Source organism: Sinocyclocheilus grahami, unplaced genomic scaffold (genome assembly GCF_001515645.1).
Source record: "Sinocyclocheilus grahami isolate Dianchi unplaced genomic scaffold, SAMN03320097.WGS_v1.1 scaffold779.1, whole genome shotgun sequence".
Classification (NCBI taxonomy): domain Eukaryota; kingdom Metazoa; phylum Chordata; class Actinopteri; order Cypriniformes; family Cyprinidae; genus Sinocyclocheilus; species Sinocyclocheilus grahami.
The window spans coordinates 448,008-460,601 of record NW_015505958.1 but is presented as its reverse complement, the minus strand read 5'-3'; the positions used below and the strand labels follow the sequence as shown (position 1 = coordinate 460,601).

Here is a 12,594-nt window from a genome sequence, read left to right as displayed (position 1 = left end):
ATATATATATATATATATTCTGTTTATGTATATACTGTATTCTATATATAGTACCAGTCAAATGTTTGGACACACGGAAGGGAAAGTGTCCAAACTTTTGACTGGTACTGTACTATAATATACACAAAGAATATCGGCCGATATATCGATATCAGTCTCACAAGGCTTGCTTCTGGGTTAGCCATTCAACCTAACTATGTGAATTTGTCTACATAACCTGAAGCTCATTCTAGAGCTGATTTACAGGTTATTTTGACCTACAGTAGCATTACCCTTGGGCTGTTTTGTACAGTCGCAGATTGAACAGATAGCAGTCTGTGGTTCAGCCTCAGGGTGCTTATGAAAATTTGAACAGAGGTAAATTACAGGTTCTAGTGCCAGGCCATGACGTCTAGACACCAGTGACTGATTAATGTTATTGTTTACAATACTAACAACATCCAGCACATCCACCACACTAGCCACATACGTTGCATTTTCTTCCTGTCTGCTGTATTATCTCATCCAATGTTATTTCTTCTCTTCCTTCAATTCATCTTCTCCTTTCATCTCTTGTCTGCTTGATTGCAGAAAGGCACAGGAGGCTTTAGAGTTTGTGTTTTTGGCTAAACTACTGCTCTTCATGGTTCATGGATATAGGTCACTCCACTACCCACATACACCCAATATACTCTAACACACACACACACGCAAGCACGCACACACAGACACACACACACACACACACACTTTTTACCAAGATAATAAGAAAAAAAAAGGTTTGAAGAGACAGAAAATGAGCTTGTTTACAGAATAGAGTTACTTTTGAAATGTATGCAAATCCACTGGGTATTCTGCATTTTTTTTAAATAGTATTTCCACCTACACTGATGAAACCCCATAAAATCACAGGTATTATTGTGGCTTTGTATTTGAAAATAGCTCGTCAGTTTCCATCACTGCACATTCAATATTTAGCATGTACAGTCATGGCCAAAAGTTTTGGCAGTGACATAAATGTTGTGTTTTGCAAAGTTTGCTGCTTCAGTATTTGTAGATTTTTTCCACGTTTCTATGGTACACTGAAAAACAATGATAAGCATATCATAAGTTTTAAAGGCTTTTATTGGCAAAAACTATAATGAGTCAATATTTACAGTGTTGACCCTTGTTCTTCATAACCTCTGTAGTTCGCTCTGGCATGCTGGATATTAGCTTCTGGGCCAAACCCTGACTGATGGCGATCCTTTCTTACCTTATTAGTTCTCGGAGTTGATCACAATTTGTGGGCTTCTGCTTGTCCACTCGCCTTTTTAGGACTGACCACAGGATCTCTATGGGATTGAGATCTGGGGAGTTGCCTGGCCACGGATCCAAAATTTCAATGTAATTTTTCAATGTAACAATCGATTTTCCAGATGTCCCAAACAGTCGGAAGGGAGCTTAATCAGAGATAATAATTTTGCACCAGTCTTCTGCTGTCCAATCCTTGTACTTTTTGCAGAATTTCAGTCTGTCCTTGAGGTTTTTCTTGGAGAGAAGTGGCTTCTTTGTTGCCATTCTTGATACCAGGCCGTTGTCTAAAAGTCTTGGCCTCACTGTGCGTGCAGATGCTCTCACACCAACCTGCTACCATTCCTGAGCAAGCTCTGCTCTGCTGTTGACACGATTCCATAGCTGACTCCTCAGGAGGAAATGGTCCTGGTGCTTGCTGGATACTCTGGGACGTCCTGAAGACTTCTTCACTGCAGTCGAACCTCTCTCCTTGAAGTTCTTGATGATCCGGTAAATGGCTCTTCCAGGTGTAATATTCTTTGTAGCAAATTCCTTGCGTGTGAGGTCATTTTGATGCAAAGCGATGATGGCTGCATGTGTTTCTTTGGAGGTAACCATTGCTAACAAGAACACAATGATTGGAAGCGCTTCTTCCCTCATTTTATAGAAGTTAGTCTGCTCTTACAATTTATTTAGTATGATAGCGATTTCACCTGACTATTACTCATTCACACCTTCACATGTGCTGCTGATATGATTAGTCAATTAATGTTAGCTGGTCATGATGGCACAAAAGGATGAACATACAATTGTATATGCAATATTTAATTAAATCTGTCCTTCATAAAGCCGCTTTAACAGTATGGAAGCCCAGCCAATCAATACTCAGTCAATAAACCAATCTATATATCTTAGCATGACCAACCATTTTCCCATCTCGTCATTCGTCATGCATGGCATTCATTGACTCTAATATTTGAAAATCGCATTTGCACCAAGCATAATGCCACACTCTACCAATTTATCTAAAGTTCAGTTCATTTGTGGGTAATTTAAGCCTCAACTCTCTTCAGCATGGGACTTTGATTGCTGTCACACTTAGCTGCAGAGGCAGCCATTTCATTTTGGAGGTAGAGAGAGAGAGAGAAAATGGAGCTTTGATACATAAACATAATTGTGATCCGTTATTTCAGTGCAATAGCGAGACCCCCTGTGGGCTTCTATTTAATCATGCAACAAATGTTTGACTATCCAAAGTGAAATTTTTAGCCTATGAATATTTATTTCAATTCATTTGTTGAATGTTGATTGTAATTACACGGAAACATGATTTATTGCCAAGATTTCTACATTAGCCAGAGAAATGAGGGAGATAAAAAAATTTATTAATTAATTCAGCATTAGAACAAATGCCAAATGCGTGCAAGTGGCTTCTTTAATGTAATTAGAATACTTTTGGTATTGGTATCTGCATGATGGCAAGTTTTTGACAGTGGTGACTGGTCATCAGTGGATGACATGCTCTCATCTCTCCTTTTGGAGAGATTTCGTTCAAGGGCATTTTGGAGAAAGATGGACGACACATGGATATGTCCATATGCATGTTCATTATAAATGCATAGACACTAAACAGCCATGTGTGTGGATGTGTGTGCACTCCTTTACATTGAAAGGCAAGCCCTACTAACCTGACAGAATACAAATGCCAAGATTATGGCGACGTGTCAAATTAAAGGCACAATTTGGAGTAATGATGAGTGTTAGGCCACTCAGTCTGAAATGCAGTGAGTTGGAAAGAAAAAGAGAAGTGAATGATGGTGCTCCGTCTTGTTTAATATTCCTGAAAGAAAATGTGCAGTGACAGGAAGTGGGGCAGCAGGGAGAAGGCCAGAGGCAAACACTTATAGAGACGCCACTGCTTTGTTAGTGTCTATTTAATGCATCAGTCAAACTTTTCGCTGCAGTTAGAAACAAAAAAAAAATGCTGTTGCTTTTTTGGTTGGTGTTTATATTTATTTAGAGCTGGGGTCTGCAACCTTTTTCAGATCACCTTGGTGAATAGAAAGACAGAGTAATGGCTGCTGTTTCATAATGTATAAAACTAAATGTTATAATGTAAGAATGCATTTTTTTTTTTATTTAAGTAAAAAAATAATCAGCGTTTGTATACAGAGTCGTACACTATATGTCATACACTATTTTTTGTATTATTGTTAATTAAATTGTAATGGGACAGTTAATCATTTTGTTGGAGTTTAGCTTATTTAGCTTTGGTTGAAGTTAACATGGGATTGTAGTTTTGTTTATCAAATATTTAATTTAATTTCATTCAATTTAATTTATTTTTTTTTAAAAAAGAAAAGAAAAGTTGTTCTACATCAAAATATAACCTAGAAATCCTCAGTCTCCTGCCATGACCATCATAAACAATAACAGGTTTTCTTTCTGTTAAATTGTGTTGAATTATGTTTCAACATGCAGCACACAGACTAAACAGCCCCAACGATCAGTGTAGGATAATTTGAGTAAGTAATAGGCTGGAGACTGAGACACAGAAAGAATGATGGGAGGGTGGAGGGATCACTTTTCCTCCATTGTCTTCTCCTCTTTTTCCCCTCTGCTTTCATTTACCTTTCATCTCCATCTCTCTCTCTCTCTCTCTCTGTCATGATCTAATTTCTCTCACTCTTCCAGTCACTCTAGCTCAGAGCCCATATGTATCGCTTATCTCAATGTATTTCATTGGGATATGAAGGACAAAAAAGTCCTCTTCTAGTTCAACCCATCCTTCATCTACCGGAGCAGTTAAATCGGGGCAACAAATTCATTTTCACATTTAAAAAGTCCTAAAGGATATCAGCATACCATTATAGCTAAACGTTTCGCTTTGATAACAGCAGAAAACAAGTCCAAAAATAGTTTGTCACTTGATTTCATGAATATTTGGTTCTCTTTAATGAAACGAACCATATCAAGTAGACTCCATGTCCTTCCTAGTTTAATTTGTCTCTGCTCTCTTTTTGCTGAATCTCAGCACAAACCAAAATAATTTGTCTCCCTTCCTGGCCCACTGTCAGTCATCTCCTCCAATTGTGCTGTCTTGTGTGCCATTCGTCAAATGAGACATCCCGAGAGGAAGAGGAAATGAAAATCAGAGGTTCAGAGCGCAGAGCACAAATTCACACGATCCTCCATGTACCAGTTTATTACTCCTGTGTGCATCCTTTCACCTATTTGTTCTTTACTTACTTTGAAAAATGTGTGTGTGTGTGTGGATCCATGCGCTTGTTTATTAGCCTGTAGACATGTGTTCCATTCTGTCTCCCACTGGGACCATACTTGCTCCTCTTGTCCTGTTTTTGCTATAAAATAAACCACACAAGGAGACTTTGATGTCCTTCAGACCTCCGCCGCTATATTTAAACCACAATGCCAAGTGTGGCATCTGTACTTACTCCTGTGGGCATTGAACTTACTATCCTACCATTTTTTGTTCATGTGAGAATCCATTAAACAAGTGCTGTGCAGCTCATTAGTATTGTTTTGTTTATTTATTTAATTTTTTTTAGCTTTCCTTGCTGAACGCTGCTATCAAGCTACATATATTTGTTACTTAGAGAGAGAGCCATTAATTCAGTTGCTGTTTGTGTCGTTTTGTAGCATGTAGCGCAGTGCGCTTATCTAACTAGAGCTACAGCGAATTACTTTTACTGAGAATTATCCACCCACACCCCCCACAAAAAAAAAATCTACCCATCAAACCCTCTTCTTCGACCTCTTCAGTCCAGTGACCCCCAGCAATCTCTTCTCTTGTAGCCGTTCCGCCGAGTGACCTTCTCGGTGGTGAGCCAGCCACAGGACCCGCACCAGGGCTCGCTGCAGAGCTGCTATGACAGTGGCCTGGAGGATTCGGAGACGCCCAGCAGCAAGAGCTCGTCCGGCCCCAGACTAGGTGCCCTCCCTCTACCCGAAGACGCCTATGAGAGGACTACGCCCGATGGCAGTGTCGGTGAGGCAGAGCATATGGAAAATGGTAGGGGCAAACACAAAAAAAAGATAAGTCAGAGTTAAGCTAAACAGCTAAATAAAAAGAGACATACTCATCAATCAACAAGATAGGGAAGTTCTCACAAAAGGCCACACACTCACACACAGCTACGCTGACACTACAGTTTTACAGATGCTGGGTTATACGCAGATATGAATATAAAGGGCTGAATAGGTGGGAATTGCTAGGTTTGTCTTACAATCTAAGAATGAAACTGTGATTGTAGTGTTAAGTATGACTGGCTTAATATATATACACAGTTCATTTCTATTTATTTTGCTGTGTTTACCCAGTAAGAGCTAAAGGTCGGTAGTATAGCCTACTAGTTAGCCTGAAAACTTTGCAGGCAGATTAGGTCAAGGCTGCTTTATTGAAGACATAACTCATCTTCTAAACATCAATTCACAAGAGGTTTGCTTGTGTACCAGATAAACAGATTAAAATATAATTTTCTTCACTTTTACTGAGCCATGGTGAGTTGCAAAAACACATTTTCAAGAACAGTTTTCGCTTGAGTAATTCTGGCTGTTTTTCAGTAATCACTGTCACTATGTTATGCTGCTGTGCCTATCGCACTCTTTATATTGTAGGAGTTTAACAGGTGAAAGGGCTTGAAGAGTAAGAACATGTATCTAGTTTCATTCAGTGGCTGACTTACCTATCTCCTGTTGAAGCTCTCTGTGGTCAACAGTTACCTCCATTGTTAATGACCAACCAACCAATGTTGGGTCTCTATCAATGGAGCCACTGTTGGGGTGGTATTGGGTAGCAGTTGTCGAACATTAAGGGCTGTCTTGTCTACATTTGATACTTTATCAGCAACAGGTGTGTATTGTGTGAGCTCAGCGTGCCATTTTCTGTGGAATTTCTGTTCTGCTTGCTCATCGGATTACATGCTAGAAGAGCAGGTGCGAGTGTTTCTCTTAGAGTCAAGTTATCAGGTCCATAGCAGTAAATTTGTAGTTTGGGTTTGCAGAAGATCGAAGGTCAAAAGCCTCAGAAATTGACGGTAGACTGTGGAAACCGCTGAAAATTAAAACTTTATCACAGGGAGAACATTGTCCTAAATATAGATTAAATAGGCGTGGTGGAAAGGAAGTTGTTTTACCCCACTTGCTGCATAGGATCTGAAGCCTTTTGCATTTAGACAATTCTGTGCCAAATTAGCCTCAATTAAAGTCTGGCTCTAATTCAGACTAAGCTAAAAATAATTGGTAACTTGGAGATCAGTGCAAGGCTGATTAGATCAAATTGAGAATTTGGCCATCAGTCAGACCCTCGGCTGGAGAGCAGGAGGGAAAAGTAAGAAAACGTATGAAGAAGAAGAAGAAGAAGAAGAAGAAGAAGAAGAATTAGTTTTTATTGCCAGGTATGTTTACACATACGAGGAATTTGTTTTCATGACAGAAGCTCCACAGTGTAACAGAATGACAGTGACAGAACAAAAACACAGATAATAAAAAAAAGAAAAATAGAACAAGTAACTAAGGAATAAAAATATACAAATCGACAATTGTATGTACAGGTATATAACAATAGACAGTTGTATGTACAGGTATATTATGTGCAAATTGAAAAGTTGCACATGCTGTTGGGTATTGAAAAGCTGTTTATAGTCTCACTTGTGACAGACATGGCTTATATATTTTATAATACTACAAGACGTTGTCATTCCATTGTCGGTATTTCTAAGGTTAGGAAAGTTAACGATGTATCTGATTGTGCTATCATTGCATTTATTCAGCCTCAAACGCTACACTTCCAGTAAATGATGGGCATTTGGATGGGTGAATGCACAGAGATGCAGGCACACACATTCTCTCTGATGTTTTGTTAGTAATCATTTAATGATCCGTTCCTCTTCTCATCTAGCTCTCTTTCTATCAGCCTTCTCTCCTGTTTTCTTTCTCTCTTGCCACCTCACGTCTCTGCCTTTTCCCTCTCTTCCTGTTCCATTCTATCTTTTTTGTAAGATCTTTCAAGGGCAGATACAAACAAACAGATGAATCACTTTCAGATAAATAAAAGAGATGCCTCACCCTGCTGCTCCCAATCTTTAGGACAATCAGTGTGTGTGTTTGGGGGGGGGGGTTGTTAGAGATATAGGGAAAATAGAAAAATCAGGAGACTATGTTCGGCTTAGAACTGAGCAGAAGTGAACATTAGTACTATTGCTTATGCATTCAATGCAGTTAGAAGTTGACGCTGAAAATTTTCAAAGCTGATGTGCTTTGCTAGGCTCATGCATTATCAAACATCACACACAGAGACTCAAACACACTCAAATACACAGCCAGTCACACTTGCAACCCTGCAAAGTCGCTGTTAATGTCTCTTTCATGACAGAGATGTCCTGTGTGTGTGTGTGTGTGCTCTATAATTGGCTTAGGCATGCTGTGGGTTAGTTCCGCTTTGACAGAGTCTTTTGGGTCGGTGTTAGGTTCGTTTAATGCTTTTAATGCTCTCTCAGGGGACTTAGACGATATCCATACTCACTTTTAAGTGTGTGATCATACATCTTGAGTGTGATTTGGAGATTTGTAATGCCTTAACACTAAAGATATAGGGAAAATAGAAAAATCAGGAGACTATGTTCGGCTTAGAACTGAGCAGAAGTGAACATTAGTACTATTGCTTATGCATTCAATGCAGTTAGAAGTTGACGCTGAAAATTTTCAAAGCTGATGTGCTTTGCTAGGCTCATGCATTATCAAACATCACACACAGAGACTCAAACACACGCAAATACACAGCCAGTCACACTTGCAACCCTGCAAAGTCGCTGTTAATGTCTCTTTCATGACAGAGATGTCCTGTGTGTGTGTGTGTGTGTGCTCTATAATTGGCTTAGGCATGCTGTGGGTTAGTTCCGCTTTGACAGAGTCTTTTGGGTCGGTGTTAGGTTCGTTTAATGCTTTTAATGCTCTCTCAGGGGACTTAGACGATATCCATACTCACTTTTAAGTGTGTGATCATACATCTTGAGTGTGATTTGGAGATTTGTAATGCCTTAACACTAAAATACAGTTTTTTATTATACAAAGTGGTCTTTTGATTTTAGAAATTGCTCTACATTGTTTTGAAGATCTGATTAAATGTAATAGTTTATACATTTACTTTGCTATTTTTATATTAAAACAGTAATTTGCATTAATACCGTTAGTTTACATAGGGTCAAAAGTCTTCTTCTTCTTCTATGTAATTGCATATACTGTAGGCAATTTTGAATGATCAGATTCACATTTAGTAAGAAAGCTGTCATTTGACAGATGCAGGATTTATATTTACTTTAAATAATTAAATAACTCTCCTTAAAATTCATATTCATTGTAAAATCAATTCATTTTATAAAGAATATGCAATGTCTAGGGGTGCATATGATATGCACATATGTATTTTAGGGGGGGAATTCTAGGACTAGCACATTTTTTTATGTAAATGTACATTATTTTTAAAACCAAAAAACAAGTGTTATTTGTCAGACTTTCAGTGTTTGTTCAGTATATGTTTTTTTTTTCAAGAAGGCAACTTGGTTTAGTTTGTTTGAAATATATATATATATATTTTTTTTTACTAGCTTAGTTGAAACACTGCAAGCTGTGCTTAATCATGTTTTGTAAGAAAATGAAAATGAAAGGTCGTCTTGTGCCGTCTGTAGCACAACAATTCTGCAAAGAATGTTGCAGGATTTCCATGTTGAAAGGGTAACATTCTCAGTGTCCTTCTCATGGAAAGCACTTAATTAAGTCGGTTAAATGGCAGTCATTGCCCCTCACAGTGATGCTTTCCTAATGCTATGTTACAGCTCTGATAACCTGAAGTCAATTAAAATATGGACGGGAGATCATACACACACACACACACTGCTGTACTGTAGTTAACAGATGGGAAAAATGCCATCACTTGAAAGAAGGAATCACTGAAGGTCTGCAATTGTGGTCATTATGCTTGTGAAGTATGTGTGTGATTGGGATCCTGGTGAAGTTTTTGTTGTGAGTGTGTTTGTTTGTTTTGGGATTAAGGTCATGGCAGGAACTGGGCGTCCCCCTAATGAAGAAACCCTGCTGTGAAGACGGGTTTTCCAAAACACACTCTTTCTTTCTCCCGTTCTTTTTCAATTTATCTTCCTCTTGCACAAACAAATGTCAAGGCAGCACAAGCTGCACAAACATTCTATAATTGGCTTAGGCATGCTGTGGGTTAGTTCCGCTTTGACAGAGTCTTTTGGGTCGGTGTTAGGTTCGTTTAATGCTTTTAATGCTCTCTCAGGGGACTTAGACGATATCCATACTCACTTTTAAGTGTGTGATCATACATCTTGAGTGTGATTTGGAGATTTGTAATGCCTTAACACTAAAATACAGTTTTTTATTATACAAAGTGGTCTTTTGATTTTAGAAATTGCTCTACATTGTTTTGAAGATCTGATTAAATGTAATAGTTTATACATTTACTTTGCTATTTTTATATTAAAACAGTAATTTGCATTAATACCGTTAGTTTACATAGGGTCAAAAGTCTTCTTCTTCTTCTATGTAATTGCATATACTGTAGGCAATTTTGAATGATCAGATTCACATTTAGTAAGAAAGCTGTCATTTGACAGATGCAGGATTTATATTTACTTTAAATAATTAAATAACTCTCCTTAAAATTCATATTAATTGTAAAATCAATTCATTTTATAAAGAATATGCAATGTCTAGGGGTGCATATGATATGCACATATGTATTTTAGGGGGGGAATTCTAGGACTAGCACATTTTTTTATGTAAATGTACATTATTTTTAAAACCAAAAAACAAGTGTTATTTGTCAGACTTTCAGTGTTTGTTCAGTATATGTTTTTTTTTTCAAGAAGGCAACTTGGTTTAGTTTGTTTGAAATATATATATATATATTTTTTTTTACTAGCTTAGTTGAAACACTGCAAGCTGTGCTTAATCATGTTTTGTAAGAAAATGAAAATGAAAGGTCGTCTTGTGCCGTCTGTAGCACAACAATTCTGCAAAGAATGTTGCAGGATTTCCATGTTGAAAGGGTAACATTCTCAGTGTCCTTCTCATGGAAAGCACTTAATTAAGTCGGTTAAATGGCAGTCATTGCCCCTCACAGTGATGCTTTCCTAATGCTATGTTACAGCTCTGATAACCTGAAGTCAATTAAAATATGGACGGGAGATCATACACACACACACACACTGCTGTACTGTAGTTAACAGATGGGAAAAATGCCATCACTTGAAAGAAGGAATCACTGAAGGTCTGCAATTGTGGTCATTATGCTTGTGAAGTATGTGTGTGATTGGGATCCTGGTGAAGTTTTTGTTGTGAGTGTGTTTGTTTGTTTTGGGATTAAGGTCATGGCAGGAACTGGGCGTCCCCCTAATGAAGAAACCCTGCTGTGAAGACGGGTTTTCCAAAACACACTCTTTCTTTCTTTCTCCCGTTCTTTTTCAATTTATCTTCCTCTTGCACAAACAAATGTCAAGGCAGCACAAGCTGCACAAACATATAACATATCGACAGTGCATAACGATTAGATATTTCCTCCTTTAATGTGCACATGCATGTACCTGTGAAAGGGAGTGAGAGCCAGTGAGAGAGTGGGAGAGAGACTAATTGACTCTCTGGAAAAAATCCTGCTCTTCGACTTGCTCGTTGTCAATCGGTGATCATCCAGTCAATACATTTGCTCTACTCCTCGTTTCTTATCTCTTCCTTCTCTCTCTTCACTCCCCTGTGCTTAACCAAGGGACTTGCATCTTCTCTCCCCAAGGGTTTTTCTGCTTTCCAACATCATCACTTAGATTTTATTATCCTGTAACTTTGTAGTTTCATTATGGCAGACAGACGAACAGATAGAAAGACAATGCTCTATTTTCCTTTTGAGACAGTGGAGCATTTGCCAATGATAAAGATAGCCTTTCTCTAGAGGAACACTGTGCAAAAATCTGACCACCGTTTGAACCCTAGAGACGTCTGTCTCTAGAGTCTGCTTGTTAGGCTTTAAGTGTTTCTGTAATCTTATCATGACTGCGGACAGATACTGGGTGTATAATATGTCTCAAAGCAAGAATAGAGATCTAGCTGAATACAACCACATATAATCAACAGCTGGTCTCGGCTCAGTAGAACCATTGTTAGTGCAATTGGAGATGATAGGAACTGAAATTATCACTTCAGATCTGTGTTTATGAATCAATACAAATGACAGGTTTTTATTGGCAATTGTGTTTCCGGATTCACTTTCACTATTCCACACTGATAGATATAGATAGAGAGGCATTATTTTAATATTTGCTATTTAGTGCTGTAGACTCTTAAAAATAAAGTTGCTTTTACAGTTTTAAGGTCTTAAAATGTTCTTTATAGTGGAAAAATGTATTTAGATTTTTAAAATGCACACTGGGGGGGGGGGGGTTCGTGTTTCTGTAATCTTATCATGACTGCGGACAGATACTGGGTGTATAATATGTCTCAAAGCAAGAATAGAGATCTAGCTGAATACAACCACATATAATCAACAGCTGGTCTCGGCTCAGTAGAACAATTGTTAGTGCAATTGGAGATGATAGGAACTGAAATTATCACTTCAGATCTGTGTTTATGAATCAATACAAATGACAGGTTTTTATTGGCAATTGTGTTTCCGGATTCACTTTCACTATTCCACACTGATAGATATAGATAGAGAGGCATTATTTTGATATTTGCTATTTAGTGCTGTAGACTCTTAAAAATAAAGTTGCTTTTACAGTTTTAAGGTCTTAAAATGTTCTTTATAGTGGAAAAATGTATTTAGATTTTTAAAATGCACACTGGGGTGTAAAATGCATAACTTTTATTTTATGTGTGATCAATACTGTATTTTGATGGATTAATAGAGATTAAGTGTGACTTAAAAAGAAAATGGGAAACTTAAGTATTTTTGTCATCAGCAAGAAAAAAAGAACACATTTACACATACCAAATAAACTTGCTTGTAGCTCTAAAAAATAGTATTTGTTAACTGTAGAATTTACTTGTACCTCTCAAATTAGTCTTAGCAACTTGGTCATTAGCAAATAAACAGATAAATAAATAAATGAACACTGTGCATTCACTCACTTCATTAGAGAAGCCGGATGCAGAGGGCCAGATGGCAATGCCAGTCGCTTTTAATTAAAGCTATTCATATTTCAAGAGCTCGGTAGAGCCTCAATCCAATAAACCTCATTTTTTATTTCACCAGAACTCAAGCGGGGCCGATAATTCTAGAGAGAGAGAGAGAGCGAGAGAGAGAGAGAGAGA

At 37.9% G+C, this 12,594-nt stretch overlaps 1 protein-coding gene across 3 annotated transcripts in view; it reads left to right on the top strand.

Moving 5' to 3' along the window:
• The window catches only part of LOC107561555 (protocadherin-7-like), a 156,211-nt gene that overhangs the window by 57,870 nt on the left and 85,747 nt on the right, over nt 1–12,594 (top strand). The window contains exon 2 of one of the 3 annotated variants that reach the window (XM_016246025.1): nt 5,071–5,287. The exons of the other annotated variants lie outside the window; for them this stretch is intronic. Within the exon in view, the coding sequence (XP_016101511.1) occupies nt 5,071–5,287 (217 nt within the window). The remainder of the gene's footprint in view (nt 1–5,070; nt 5,288–12,594) is intronic. 3 annotated transcript variants of the gene reach the window in all.